Genomic DNA, 15,266 nt, shown 5'->3' with positions numbered 1-15,266 from the left:
CAAAATGTACATAAAGGAAAGGGAAGGGAGACAGACATATATAGCTTTGTTTTAATGAGGGAGAAGATAAATCGGACAGATAAAGAAACAAGAAAGGAAATAGGAGAGTAGGAAACAGGAAAGCAAACAAGAAAACAAAGAATTTTTTTTAACTTCTCGAATATACTTTATTAATAATTAATTATCTAGTTATTGAATTGAACGTAATAAATTAACCCTTCAGAAATGGTTCCATTTTTGGCAATTACAAAGCAAACCACTTAACCACATAAAATAAGAATATAGTTTTTTTACTCAATTCGATAAAACCTTAAACAACAGGAAAAAGTCCAATTATTTATCAATATCAAATTTCTAAACAATTTCCATTTATTCTATTCTATTCTTGCTCATTGCCAATGTTAGACACTTTATGTGAAATGTTGATGACAAGACTACAATGAATTCAGTAAAAAAATAAAATAAAAATTTCCTTATTAATCAATACTGAACATATTTCGATAAATAAAAAAAAAAAAATTAAATCCCAGGGGCTCAAGCAAATGACAACAAACCACGATTCTAAACTACAATTGCGATCACATCACATTACATTACATTACTAGAAGAACAACCCAACTACGAACACTCCATGCAAGCAAGCTAAAAAGATCGTTTCTCCTGCAAGCATCAACTAACTATAAAGGTTAATTCTAAATATTATATATCTTATGTAGGAGTCCCACCAGTAGCAGCAACAACTGCAATGAGATGGGGGGACTACACACAAGAAGTTCTTGTTAAAATATTGTTTGTTGCATTTGCAAATAAGAAATAAAATAAAACAAAATAAAATAGAACTACATACACTTTATCCTTGAAGAGTAAACAAAAAGTTATAGAGGTTTTGAGGTGGTGCCTTCGAATCGAATCCGAAATCGTATCGGAATTCCAGTTATATTATTCATCAAAGCTTACAGGGTCAGGTTTCCTTGAAGAAGATATATCCCACATCAACTGAACTGAACTGAACTGAACTGAACTGAACTGAACTGGATTGAACTAAACTAAGCTAACTCTTGTATTCAGCACCATTTTTATTTTTCTACTGAACTCAATTACGTTTGTATTACGTTAACTTTACGTTACGTCAGGTTATTTTTTTCATTAAAGCTCGTATGTGTTCCTCTCGTTATTTTTCTCTCGTCTGCTTGATAATTCGATTCTGTATTTTTATATATATGTTTGTTATTACTGTTAGTATTGTTATTACTATTATCAACGTTGTTGTCGGTTTGGTAGTGTTCGATAGCTCTGGATAGGCTGGATTGGTTACGTTTAGGGCCGAATTATTATCTGGGATTACAGGCATATTGAGCACAGCAGTCAAAGTTAATATTTGAGGGTTGTTATTGCTCTTATTGTTGTTTACAACTTTTATCACTAAATATGTCTAGATTACGTAGATTTAATAGAAGAGTGCTGGAAGATAGTAATGTTGATGATGATGATGATGGTGAGTTTACTTTCGAACCTATGGATACCGACGATCAAGAAGTGTTAATACAAAAATTTGAATTGAGTAACGAGGTTAGAAAACTGAAATATATAAATTTATTGTGCCTAGCATATTTAGTAAGTTGCACAACTTTTTTATTGTTCTCCACAAGAAGGAAAGGTATCTATTCAATTCTATTTATATTAGGTTCACAAAGTATGATCTTTTCTTGTATCAATATAAGATATGATCTAATTAATGATTATTCGATTACAAAATTAATTACGTTAAGAATCGATAATTTTAAATTGAATATTATAAATATGATTGTCTTAATTTCAATCTCGTGGATTTGTTTCTTACATTTGCATGATCAGTTCTCTTTAGAAGTGTTTTTCCATTTACCTCATTTATTATATCTAATTTCCATTGCTGTTAAAAAAATGGCAAAATCGATGGATACTGAATTAAGTCATTTAAGAAGTCTAAAATATAAATATAAAAATGCATGAAAACTTAAAAATATAATGGCAGTAACGAATTAATAACGAATATTTTAATATCTAAAAAATAACAAGTACATAAAACACACACGCATATATATATGTATTATTTTTTTGCAATGATCATTTCTAATGATTTGAACGTAGATTATCCATGAGAGAATGGAACTGAAGTCTTGGTTAATTAGTGAATTGACTTGCCCTGTTAATCAATCAAATATTCATTCATTAAAAATATAAATGGAGAGACTTCTATTAGTTATGTCTTCTCTAAAAGAAGATAGAAAAAATAATGGTTGCTAAGAGATTCGAACTCTTGCATCTTACGATACCTGAGTATTCCTACTTAGTAGTTAAGTAATTTAATACTTGAATCAGGCGCCTTAGACCGCTCGGCCAAACAACCGCTTTATTTGTTGAAATTCTTGGAAATGAAGATGAATATTATGGAATATTATGGTTAACCAAATACACGTGATGCAAATTTTATGTATTATTTCGAGACTATTTCGAGGTTACTTCATACGAACCTTGAAGGTGAAGAAATATGTGTCACTACAAGAATGTTGTTACATGCTATTAACATTGCTATTTAAAGAGATCATTGTACATTATTGTATATTATTTAGTATCTTACTTTGTACATAAAAGAATATAGAACTTTATTATTATTAACTAGTATATTTACTTTAACCTACAGATCTCCACCCTTAAGATCCTATAGAATAAACGCCTACCAGCCTTCATTCTAACGTATACCAAATTCAATATACAACTAAATAATAATAAAGGCCAAATAATACATTTAAATCTCTATTAAATATAGATAGATTCTCATTGATTAATTAAAGGATGTCTGAATTTATGAGCCCCTGTACTTAAATTTGGTCAGGTATGTTATTGATATTTTTTTTCTTATGAAACAGTTCTCAAAATATGAGATAAAGGGGATTGGAATTGAATAACTGTATATTGCTATTTCCTTGACTTTATTTTATACTTCTATAACTGTAGAAATTGTTTCAAGTGTTCTTTCCAACAGAGGGTTATCAGTGGTAAATTATTAATATCATACCGAATTTTCTATTCCCTTATTTTTTTTTTTGATTTAATGAATAGAAGTAGATATAATTGACCATATTATATTCAATACATAGTCCGTCATCATAAATACCCAATTAACTACACGCATTACGCCTAATTGAAGGCACTGCCTATTCACTTATCAACATTTTTGGTAACAACAGAATATTTATATATAGTTCCCTTAACAAAGTAACACGATCTATTCTCAAAATTTGGTGGGAAAAGAATTATCGTATACATACATAACAATAAACAGAGTAAATCTTTAAGTAACTAATCATAATACACTATCTGCGTATAATAGTAAGTAAATCTATAACCTTTCTCCAGTAATTTAATTAACTGTCCCTGTCAGCAGTTTTTAGCTGTCATAAATTATGCCTTGATATAGCTATTGTAGTTCTAGTTCAGAGTAAGTACCCAGATTAGTAGAAAATTCAGTCCTTACTAGATGAAAATATTAATATTTATATATAGAGTGATCTTATGAACTGATTGATATCTGACAATCCCATATTAATCCATTAATATTGACGGATCAGAGAAGTAAGAAATGCAAGATAAGGACACCTATTACCACTATATATAGGTATATAGATATATCACGTGATCCAAACCGTCTATTATGATACAGCATTACCACAGTATCACGTGATCACAATTCGTCTTGCATGTGGCAAATATTATTTCCTAATTCTAGAAAGGCCATATTTAAAAAAATATCAATCAGGTTAATTAACATATTGAAGAGCATAACAAGTTTAAATGGAATTGTATTAGCATATGAAAGGTATCTAAGCAAGTAATATAGACCACGATGAGTACCACTAATATTACCGATGCTAGTTCTAACACTGGCAATGTAGTTGCCAAAGATATCACTAAGAGAACTTTAGAAGAAGATGATGAATTTGAAGATTTCCCAGTGGATACATGGCCAGACACTGAAACTATAAAAGAAGCCACTAACGTGCAGAATAGCCTTTGGGAAGAAGATTGGGATGATGTAGAGGTAGAAGACAACTTCACAATGGAGCTAAAAAAAGAATTAGAAAAGCAAAGAGAACTACAACAAGCATAAAATCATAAATATACTTATATATATTAGTTTAGAACAGGATATGTTACTGTCATCCAATTTTACATAACCGACAAGACCCTGATTATAGGATCTTGTTAACATAATGAATGAGCTTTAATATGGGAATATAAATCCATTACTGACGTTTAATTAACCTATATAGTTCTTAACTATGGAAGGATCAACTTGCCTATATTAATAAATAATAATAATGTTACCCGGAACAGATCACATGTACATAACAGGGTAACCTATTGGGTGGCGAATATATCTTTAATTTTAATTAACTTAATTAAAATTAAAGATATAGAAGTAAAGCCTTATTAGAACACTTATAAGTATATATTGGTTCTAGAAGTAGCTGATAAGATCAACAAACGCTGATTTCAAAGTGTGCCAAAGGTATATATCGAAATTAGTATACCGTCTGAGGAATTGCATGGTTGAATCTATAGATTTTGTGAATTTTTGAATATAATTTTATATATATATATATATTTTTTTTTCAAGGTTTATACAAAATTCAAATTATATTGAATTCATTTACAGAGGTCTGTTAGATACATTTTTAACCATATATTATTCATATCTTATCAGAAGAATTGTGTGCTGATCAAGATGGCTACTTTAGAAGAATTAGATGCCCAAGTTTTACCAGGCGATGAAGAATTAGATCAAGATATTTTAAATTTATCAGCACAAGAATTACAAACAAGAACAAAATTGCTGGACAATGAAATAAGAATATTTAGATCAGAATTGCAAAGATTGTCCCATGAGAGTAATGTCATGCAAGAAAAAATTAAGGATAACAAAGAAAAAATTAAGAATAATAGACAGCTTCCCTATTTAGTGGCTAATGTCGTTGAAGTAATGGATATGGATGAAATTGGTGATAAAGATAATAGTGAATCGACTATACAAGGTGGTAATGTCAATTTAGACAATACTGCAAAGGGTAAAGCAGCTGTAGTCAAAACATCTTCAAGACAAACTGTGTTTCTACCAATGGTTGGTTTGGTCGATCCAGATAAATTAAAACCAAATGATTTAGTGGGTGTCAATAAGGACTCTTATTTAATTTTAGATACTTTACCTTCTGAATTTGATTCCCGTGTGAAGGCTATGGAAGTCGATGAAAAACCAACTGAAACATATTCCGATGTTGGTGGTCTAGATAAACAAATCGAAGAATTAGTGGAAGCAATTGTATTACCAATGAAAAGGGCAGATAAATTTAAAGATATGGGTATTAAAGCTCCAAAGGGTGCGCTTATGTATGGTCCACCAGGTACTGGTAAAACCTTATTAGCGCGTGCTTGTGCTGCTCAAACTAATGCCACATTCTTGAAATTAGCCGCTCCACAATTAGTCCAAATGTTTATTGGTGAAGGTGCCAAATTGGTACGTGATGCGTTTGCTCTTGCAAAGGAAAAAGCCCCAACTATTATTTTCATCGATGAATTAGATGCTATTGGTACAAAACGTTTTGATTCAGAAAAATCAGGTGACAGAGAAGTTCAAAGAACTATGTTGGAACTATTAAATCAATTGGATGGGTTCGGTTCTGATGATAGAGTGAAAGTTCTTGCTGCTACAAACAGAGTAGATGTTTTGGATCCAGCTTTGTTAAGATCAGGTAGATTGGATAGAAAAATCGAGTTCCCTCTACCAACTGAAGATGCAAGAGCTCAAATCTTGCAAATTCATTCGAGAAAAATGACAACAGACGATGATATAAACTGGCAAGAATTAGCAAGATCAACTGATGAATTTAATGGTGCTCAATTAAAAGCAGTATCGGTCGAAGCTGGTATGATCGCCTTGAGAAATGGTCAATCATCAGTAAAGCATGAAGATTTTGTGGAAGCTATTGGTGAAGTTCAAGCAAGAAAATCAAAATCAGTATCATTCTATGCATAATTCATTTTCTATAAATAAGTATATATATCACTCAATAGAAAAGTAAGTCAATAAATAATGTTACAACTCTATTCTAAGGAAAGGTAAACTCTGATAAATTTATAATCTAGTTAATTAAATCTTCAGTCATACAAATAAATTTCACCAGTTTGACCAGAACAGATTACTTTACTTGTTTCTTGAGGATTCCATGCTACTTGTGTTACTGGTTTTTTTCCAGGAACTTCAAATGTTCTCAACAATCTCGTAGTAACCCAATCCCAAATAAATAACCGACTATTAGCATCACCAGAACAAATATACTTCCCATCTGGAGAAAATGCAAGTTCAATACCAAAACCAGAAGACGTATGACCTTTAAACGTTTTTTTAGGATATCTTTTATATTTAGGTTTCATCCCAAATGAATATATAGTATTATCCATACTCTGTGTTGAAAAATAATGTCCTTGTGGATGGATATTTATAAATGGCATAGAATGTTGTGCAGTATCACTAATTTGTTTAATGGGAATGTTAATTTGGTTCTCCCATATTCTTACCGATTTATCTTCAGAAGATGAGATGAATTTTGTACCATCTGGAAAGTATCTTAAATTTAAAATGCTACTCTGGTGATGGTCATATACCTGAATCAAACCTTGCTTTTCCGACACTCTAGTGTCGTAATGTTTTATCTGAGAATTAGACAGACCAACTATATATTCATTTGGATTTAATGGTCGAAATTTGACATCATTTGGCGTGCTGTTCAATCTAAGTTTACTTCTTACTTTTCCTGTTTCTGTATCCCAGATTTTAACATATTTATCAAACGAGGAGCTTATAAACATTTTCCCATCATCATTAAAATTTGTAGTTTTAATGGCCTTTGAATGTCCAATATAATCCCTTAATAGTTCTCGTTTATGATAGAAATCCCATATCCTAATTACATTGTCATTACCGCCTGAAACAAATAGATGCCCAGTTTTGGGGAAAAATTCTAAGCTTGTAGTACCATGGCGGTGTCCTTGATACACATATATCTCTTTCTTTGGCAAGTAGCACTTGAATGATAATGCTGGCTTTTGGAGGTCACATTCGACATCAATAGGCGGATATGTAAATGAACGACCTTTGTAATCCTTTTCTGATTCCCCATGGAAAGTGGACTTTTCTGCAACATCTTTTTCCAGAGTCTTGAACTGAGATTCATCCTGGTATTCATTTAAATCTGTATTAACCTCTAAATCACTCTCACTATTGATACTTTCACTTTCTGACCACTTCCCCCAGGGACTATCACTCTTCCGTTTCTTTCTAAATGATCTTAACTCTGACTTGGAATATTTTAAACGCCTCTTAGTGTGATCTAATTCAGTTATAACTACATTATCAGAGTCTCTACTAGTATCATTATTCTTGCTTGTAGTTTGAGAATTAGCATCATTATGTAAATGTTGCAGTTGACCTACCTCTTCATGACCATCATAATTAGAAGCATCGGAACTTTCAGAATCGTAGCCCTCTACCAGACCCATATCGTAATAAACAGACCACAAATGTCTTTATTATCAGTTCTTTAACCCTTTTTATACACAAGTCTTTATTTAATGTTGACGATGAGTTCCTTTTATCTTTAATTTGATATTCGGAAATAGTTAAATTTTGATATTGCCATAATTAAGCAATGACATAAAAGAAAGACAATATATAAGATGATAAAAATACGAAACGAGGTAATCTATGAATGATACCGTAATTTTATCAATCGAGAACAGCCCTTACTCTTGTGTATTTAAAATGAATTTAGGAAATTATGCTGAATTAAATGATGCCAATACCTCTATATATGAATACAAAATAAATTTATAACTAAATCTATCTAAAATTTAAAATATGATCGAATTCGAATCATTTTTTGGATTTAGTCTTTTTGATTAACTTCTTTTTGATATGTTTCTTAACCTTTGTCTTTCTTTTCTCCCTCTTGGCCTCTTTGGTTTCCTGTTTACGTTTCTTCTTGTCGTCCTTATCCTCATATTTCTTTCCTTTAGGTTTAGAATCATCATCTGAATCTGAATAATCACTATATTCTTCTTCATCATCATCATCATCTTCATCATCATCTTCTTCTTCCTCATCTTCACCTGCACTCGAGTCTTCGTTTTCGCTAGAGTCATCAGCATCTAAATCTTCCATGCCATATTGTTCTGAGGCTGTAAAATTCTTTTGGTTATCGGATGCAATTAAAGTTTTCAATAAATCAAATTTACCATCTGTGAACCTATCAAAATCTCTTTCTTCTAAACCACCCAAATTTCTAACAAGATGTAGAGATCTGAATACTTCATCTTCTGCTTCATCTTCATCGGTTGACTTTATTGGCAAATTATTTTTAACAAATTCTCTTAAATCATCTGCACTATTTAAGTCACCTTTAAAGGTCTCTAGTTTTTCTGATATAACAAATTGAAATATTATACGTTCAGGGAAAATATCAATACCCATTTTTTCAAAATAACCATTTACATTTTTAATATCCATTCTTAAGAAATCCAAACTCATTGGATGTTCAGGTTCCACACTTTGGGAAACATCAATCATATACAATTTACCTTGATGGACAATTGTATTATATTCTGAAAGATCGGCATGTACTAATCTGCAAACTTGGTATAAAAGTCTCATGTAGGCAACTAATATATGATAATACCAAAAAATTTCATCTCTATCTTTGTATGGGTAGTCTTTCAAACGAGGAGACGCAAACCCATTACCACGGTTTAAAAATTCCATCACTAAAACATTCGATTTAACTTCAACAGGCTTAGGAGCTGGAATGACACCACTTTGATGGATTCTTCTTAAATTACGAAATTCCTTCTCTGCCCAAATTTTAATCATTTTTCTGGGGTTATGTTGAGACCTGGAATTTCTGAAACGATATTCACCATCAACATAACGTTCACGATCTTTAAAAACTAAAATGGAGGTTTTATAAATCTTGATTGCATATTCTTTTCTAAGTTCAACGCCCTCAGGTTTCGATCCATCTATATCTGCAACGTTATTATTATCACCATTATCTTCTTCTGAATCTTGGTTTACTTCAACACTAGTCAATTTGACCAGATCTTCGACCTTTACATCTGTATTTCTAGAAGAGGTACCATCTCCTGCAAAGGCATGGTACACATTAGCCTCTTTACCAGTACTCAAACAACCATTGAATGCTGAAATCACACCTCTATTTGTTAAGGCCTTTAAAAATCTCATTGTTCTTGGATCCAAAACATTCTCAACAGTGGCTCTATTGGCCTTATCCTTATTCGTCTTACCTTTAGTAAAACTCAACTCATCGGTTTTGATTTTATGACCATATTTCTCTAAAATTCTAGTATTAACATCATTACCAGATATCTTTAACCTGTCAAATTTTTCATCGAATGACATCTTCTCACCTACAATCTCTTATCTCAGACGTCCTTCACCAAATACTTCTCAAATTACTTCGAATATATGAAAATACACTACTATAACTACCTCTAAGTACCAGAATCAACCTATAAATCGTCCTTTTAATGGCTTAACTGGTCTTATTTGAGTTCTGAGATGAGATCAAAATTTTTCACTCTGAAGCCTCATCTCATCGCATTAATTTTTTTTTTTCAATATTTAAATATCTTTAAAGTATTGAATATTTAATAAGAGCATGAAGTCTTAACTAATAGACTTGAAATTGTTAAAGGTTGTTGCTGAAAGAAGATATTTGGGTTACAATCAGACTTAATAGAAGGGTATCATCCTATTGATTAGTTATTTATCTAAGTTTTTGGGTTTTGGCTGTGCTTTTATTTTTGATTTAGTTTTTGGAAGGGGATAATAATATAATAAGGAAGGATAACTATCAATGAATATAAATCAGGAACTTTCTAGAGTAAAAACTCATTATAGTAATTTGCCAAGATCATTTTTTGGGTTTCTACCTTTATATATCGGCGTTGAGACAGTTCTAGGTATTACTATATTGAACAAATGTAGCGGTGCTTACGGTATATTAGCTCTTTTCACTGGACATCCTTTGAATGTTTTCCAATGGGTTTCTTATCTATGGTCAGTATTTACCTTAATAATATACTCTCAAGGGTTGTTTCAAGTACACACCCCATCGTTGTTGACTTATTCTCAGATTTTTGTTGTATTTTCATTTGATACCTTTTTAACCTGTGTTTTTACGATGATATTCAGTTCTCAGTGGTTCACAGAAACTGGTTCTGGTATGTCTGATGGAAGTGGTGTTGATGAATATGGCCAAGGTGCCTCGGAAACGTACGAATACACTTTCACGATTTTGATTACTGTAGTTGCGCTAGTAAGCAGAATGTACTTCAATTTCATTTTAGCCGCATTCAATCAAGAATTATTTCTACATCCAAAATACATGGTTGATTTCGATGATGTTGAACAAGATTTAAAGAATAAAAACAAGATTGTACAATGGTGGATCAAAAGTAAAAAAAGTTGCTACAATTTAGCAAGACACATTTTAACATAATATACAATTATTTAAAGATACCAATATAATAATAGTGGAATTGAGGTCTTCCACTGTCGTTCATGAAACAATAAGAATAACCGAAATCAAGTCATGTGGGTGAGTATTTTTTTTGCCTATAAATCCCATCGTTATCGTATGCATTTAAGTATATATATATATAGATAGATATAGACAAGAAATTTAATCTCATTGACTATTATATTCTCCCCAAAACATTGTATTATAATGATATATATCTTAAAGAATAAAATATTTATCTTACGAAGAAGACAGATTGGAAAATGCAGTGCCATCCATATACACATTCCTTAACTCTAGACACATCAATGCCAGCTAAGGTAGCCGTTGAATAAGCTTTTGAACATAGCTCAACAGTACATACGTGACGCCATACTCATGTTTTCCAGATATCAAGAACCTTTCATAAATCTAAACAAGAAAAGTTCACCAAAGGTTACATTCTACTATAATAACAATAATAGTCAGTTAATATAGACATGGCAATAATAGTAATCCCATTCAAGATATAATCGTTACGTATCTTGAATTGAAGCTTGACTGTAAACTAATTAATTATAGTAGCTGCTAAATAACCTGTTTAGTCCATCCGTAGTTAACAGGAGATACTCGGAATTAACCAAACTAAATTACCTAACAGTTATGCAGTTCAAGCATCGTGAAACCCACCACAGGAAGTTGGAAAAAGCTACAAAAATGATGGAACATCTATATATCCATCCCACCTTCCAAACTAGCTATTAATCAGCAACAATTAAGTGTTAAACTTGCTACAGTTAGTTGACGAGAAGAGATTCAGCCTCAGTTTAACGAACCACTGCTATTTATCACGGTCAAGAGCAAACCGAGGCAATTAGCCTAACAAACTTTCGATCGCTGTTTTTAACCAAGCACTTCGATGTAGCAACCAACCCAACCCAACAACTGGATTGGTTATATTGCTTGTCAGAGAGTCTCTTGAATAACGTTATACTTCCTTGCATATATTGTATTGTGTATTGCGAATACGAGGAACTTTACAAATTATTCAAATTGCAGACAGAGTGAGAGAAAGAGAGTTGGACTTAAAGCTGTCCCAGTGTTTGAGGTTCAATTCAAACCAACAAATGCTCTCAGGGAAACAATGACAACTGGTGCTGTAAAGCAAAACCCCTGTCTTCCAGCTGTCTTGGTAATAAGATAGGATTAATCCGTCTAAACACCGTTTAAAAGCTCATTAGCATAACAGTCCTCCTATAGTTGCAACTAATATCAATCAATCAATCAAGCTTAAATAACCGAACCGTAATGTTTAATCAATTGGCTGTTTCCTACAAGCAGCAATAGATCAAAGAATTGTCAATTATAAACACCAATTTCTTGTTGATTAGTAAAGCTTAAGCAAAACCTTGGATAGCTCTATGTGGAGGGAGATGATGAGAAGAATACAGAGCCAGTGTTAATTGAAATTGAACTTAATGAATGTAATAAGTAATCATGTTTTATAGATGTCATTTTGATGTACTCATCTGCTTTGGTATACGCTAACTTGTCTTACCATTCACTTTTGTTTTTTCCAATTAGTAGCTTTAGGCTCTATATTGAGCTTTTACGTCATCTTTGGCAGTTTCGAATTCGAAAAGTATATAAAGGACTAATAACTTGATCATTATAAATTATCTTTGGATATATATTTAAGTTTAGGTGTTATTCTTGATATTGATTGCATACAGGTATCAATTGAATAGCTAATTGGTTGTTATTTATTATAAATTTTATAATCTAACTGGATATCCAACCCTTTTTTGAACAATAGTATAATTAAAATGTCTTTGAAGAACTGTGAAACTAGAGTTAAATTGAACACTGGTGCTGAACTTCCAGCTGTTGGTTTAGGTACTTGGCAATCATTGGAGAATGATGCTTACAAGGCTGTTCTTACTGCTTTGAAAACCGGTTACAGACACATTGATGGTGCTGCTATCTATTGTAATGAAGGTGAAGTTGGTAAAGCAATTAGAGATTCTGGTGTTCCAAGAAATGAAATCTTTGTTACTACTAAATTATGGGGTACTCAACAAAGAACTCCTCAATTGGCTTTAGAACAATCTTTGGAAAGATTGGGTCTAGATTATGTTGATTTATACTTAATCCATTGGCCAATTCCTTTAAACCCAGCCCAATGTGAAGAAAGTGGTAATTACTTGACATTCCCAGGATTACCAAATGGTAAACGTGATGTTGACTTAGATACTTGGAACTTCGTCAAGACTTGGGAATTGATGCAAGAATTACCAGCAACTGGTAAATGTAAAGCTGTCGGTGTCTCTAACTTTTCTATTAACAACATAAAGGAATTGTTGAGTTCTCCAGGTAACAAATTAGTTCCAGCTGTAAACCAAATCGAATTGCATCCATTGTTACCACAAGTTGAATTGGTCAACTTCTGTAAAGAAAAGGGTATTGTTGTAGAAGCTTACTCTCCATTAGGTGGTACTGGTGCTGCCATCTTAAAAGAACCGTTAGTTGAAGAATTGGCCAAGAAATACAATATTCCTGCTGCTAACTTAGTTGTTAGTTGGGATGTTCAAAGAGGTGTAGTTGTCTTACCAAAATCTGTTACTGAGTCAAGAATCATCTCTAACTTGCAAACCTTAACTTTGGCCCCAGAAGATGTTGAAAAGATCACCAACTTATCTAAGGAAAAAGGTGAAAAGAGAACTTGTGCTCCAGATTTCTCCCCATTCAACACATTCGCCTAATTTTATATTAGTTTATGACATTTATATACCATTTTATACATTTGGCATGTTTTTAAAGATATAGTTCAAGTACATGTTTCTTATAACTATGCTTATGCTTATGGTCTCTAGTTCAATGGAAATCATTATGTTATTAACAAGATTTTTTTATTATATAGAATATAGAAAATAAGTAAGAATCTTAACAATATGTAATAGCAATATCAAATGAGAAGCCCGAAGTAGCAGGGGAATTAGAACTTTGCATTAGCGGAACTTTATACGAAAGTGCCATATTAGTATCCTTTGTTTTGTATACTAATGAAACTCCGGTATCAGCAGCACAACCATCAAAGTAGTTGGCTAGACCTTTGAATTTATTTTCAGTTAATGCAGAAATTTGTAACCTTAATGGTGAATCTAACTCGGTATTAGGGAGCTTGAAACTTGAAATAAAGCCACACTTGAAGTTCATATCACTCTTGTTTAATATAATATCTTTAATCAAAGAGTTACGTTTATCCCAACTTTCCCCAACAAATGTAGACCTAGTAGATTCATCAATTGGGAATTGGAATCCACCATTCATCAAAACAGTAGTGATAACACGAGAGTTTAGGATCGATACATATTTCTCAAAATTTGCTTCAAATCTATTTATGTTAGTGTTGATGGGTTTATTATCAGAGTCCAATTGCGATAGCACATATTCGTTCTTCAAGTTTAAGCACTCACCAGAGTTCGGGAAGGAGCCCAACCATTTTGTGGAATCTTTCGAAAAAGTAGTCAACCAACCAGATTGATAACTTGGGGTCTGTTCTGGAGATGGGACGTCAATTGGAATTTCACCGTTAAAGATAGGTTTGTTATTAACGATAGATAAACCGGAGTAAAAAACTGGGAACGTATTCAAATCATCTTTTAACCATAATTTTTGAATACCTGCTTTATAATTACAATTCAATCTTTGTAAATGGGAAACTTTATCTTCTGACACATCTACCGATAATACGGTTCTCAAAGAAGGTACCTTTGTGAAAGGTAAGATGAACTCACCTTTAAAATATTTTTGGATCCAAGAAGTCGACTGTAAGTTGTATTTGGCGCCGAAATCAATTGCTTCTCTATCAGCAATTCCCAAGAAATTAGGCCATAGTTTATGGAAATTGACGGAACAATCATTGGAAGTTGTAGTAAAAGTAGTTTGTAAATTAGTAACTAAATCATTTGGCTTTAATCTTATGGTTGCTGATGTTGGGACAATTGATTCAATACCGATTTTATCAGTAACCATTTTCAGAGATAAATTCAATAAAGACCCGCCTTTGTCAGCACCTAATGTGACATCGACATCATTATACAATCCAGTAAACAATAAATTCCTCTTAATGTCAATAAATGAACCTAATGCAGTATCGACGTTCTGTATAGGGTTTGATACTACATTTTCCAATACATTTTGTAGAAAACTTGAGGATAAAGGATGATCACTGGAGTCGTTCTCCACAGAAACCTGGCTAATATACAAAGGCTTAGTCCTCGAACTAGAAATATTCTCCTTCACAAATTCGTTCTTCAACTCCTCATGGAATCTCTCCATTGTAAATGAATCAATTATTTAATAACTCTCAGAGTTCTATCGTAAGTTAAGAATCTCCTCCTTAACTAGAATATATTTGTGTGTCGCACCTCGAATTAACGATAAAAACTCACAAAAAAAACACCTACACCAACTAGTAAGTATTATAACCTTAAAACCAAAACCTTTTGGCCTCTTCTAACTTTGAATCATTAACAATTCAACCTTCTATTAACTCATCTCTTTCTATAGTCTTCTTCTCTTTAGCAGATGTGAATTATTTCGATTTTAATTCGTATTGGCTAGTTGGAAATGCTTTGATATCTTAGGCAGGGT

At 32.2% G+C, this 15,266-nt stretch overlaps 7 protein-coding genes and 1 non-coding gene across 8 annotated transcripts; 4 read left to right on the top strand and 4 right to left on the bottom strand.

The window, feature by feature from the left end:
- Nucleotides 1-1,428: 1,428 nt before the first annotated feature.
- Kpol_1062p34 (uncharacterized protein) lies at nt 1,429-1,989 on the top strand (the record flags this gene model as incomplete). The annotated part of the gene is made up of 1 exon (XM_001645134.1): nt 1,429-1,989. One exon carries the CDS (start codon nt 1,429-1,431, stop codon nt 1,987-1,989), a length of 561 nt encoding a protein of 186 aa, XP_001645184.1.
- Nucleotides 1,990-2,273: 284 nt separating this feature from the next.
- Kpol_1062trna1 lies at nt 2,274-2,386 on the bottom strand. The gene is made up of 2 exons: nt 2,348-2,386; nt 2,274-2,318 (listed from the first exon to the last, which is right to left on the bottom strand). It is a non-coding gene; the product is annotated as a tRNA-Leu (tRNA).
- A 2,379-nt stretch (nt 2,387-4,765) lies between these two features.
- On the top strand, nt 4,766-6,070 carry RPT5 (proteasome regulatory particle base subunit RPT5; the record flags this gene model as incomplete). The annotated part of the gene is made up of 1 exon (XM_001645133.1): nt 4,766-6,070. One exon carries the CDS (start codon nt 4,766-4,768, stop codon nt 6,068-6,070), a length of 1,305 nt encoding a protein of 434 aa, XP_001645183.1.
- Nucleotides 6,071-6,192: 122 nt separating this feature from the next.
- Nucleotides 6,193-7,593, bottom strand: CDC40 (Cdc40p; the record flags this gene model as incomplete). The annotated part of the gene is made up of 1 exon (XM_001645132.1): nt 6,193-7,593. The coding sequence occupies one exon, from the start codon at nt 7,591-7,593 to the stop codon at nt 6,193-6,195; it is 1,401 nt and encodes a 466-aa protein (XP_001645182.1).
- Nucleotides 7,594-7,966: 373 nt separating this feature from the next.
- On the bottom strand, nt 7,967-9,508 carry RIO1 (protein kinase RIO1; the record flags this gene model as incomplete). Its single annotated transcript, XM_001645131.1, has 1 exon — nt 7,967-9,508. One exon carries the CDS (start codon nt 9,506-9,508, stop codon nt 7,967-7,969), a length of 1,542 nt encoding a protein of 513 aa, XP_001645181.1.
- A 457-nt stretch (nt 9,509-9,965) lies between these two features.
- On the top strand, nt 9,966-10,610 carry KEI1 (Kei1p; the record flags this gene model as incomplete). Its single annotated transcript, XM_001645130.1, has 1 exon — nt 9,966-10,610. One exon carries the CDS (start codon nt 9,966-9,968, stop codon nt 10,608-10,610), a length of 645 nt encoding a protein of 214 aa, XP_001645180.1.
- Nucleotides 10,611-12,436: 1,826 nt separating this feature from the next.
- GCY1 (glycerol 2-dehydrogenase (NADP(+)) GCY1) lies at nt 12,437-13,372 on the top strand (the record flags this gene model as incomplete). The annotated part of the gene is made up of 1 exon (XM_001645129.1): nt 12,437-13,372. The coding sequence occupies one exon, from the start codon at nt 12,437-12,439 to the stop codon at nt 13,370-13,372; it is 936 nt and encodes a 311-aa protein (XP_001645179.1).
- A 181-nt stretch (nt 13,373-13,553) lies between these two features.
- Kpol_1062p28 (uncharacterized protein) lies at nt 13,554-14,951 on the bottom strand (the record flags this gene model as incomplete). Its single annotated transcript, XM_001645128.1, has 1 exon — nt 13,554-14,951. The coding sequence occupies one exon, from the start codon at nt 14,949-14,951 to the stop codon at nt 13,554-13,556; it is 1,398 nt and encodes a 465-aa protein (XP_001645178.1).
- Between the last annotated feature and the right edge of the window lie 315 nt (nt 14,952-15,266).

Source organism: Vanderwaltozyma polyspora, genomic scaffold (genome assembly GCF_000150035.1).
Source record: "Vanderwaltozyma polyspora DSM 70294 KpolScaffold1062 genomic scaffold, whole genome shotgun sequence".
Classification (NCBI taxonomy): Eukaryota; Fungi; Ascomycota; class Saccharomycetes; order Saccharomycetales; family Saccharomycetaceae; genus Vanderwaltozyma; species Vanderwaltozyma polyspora.
Note: the sequence above shows the minus strand (reverse complement) of the source record. Positions and strands in the feature narration are given on the sequence as shown.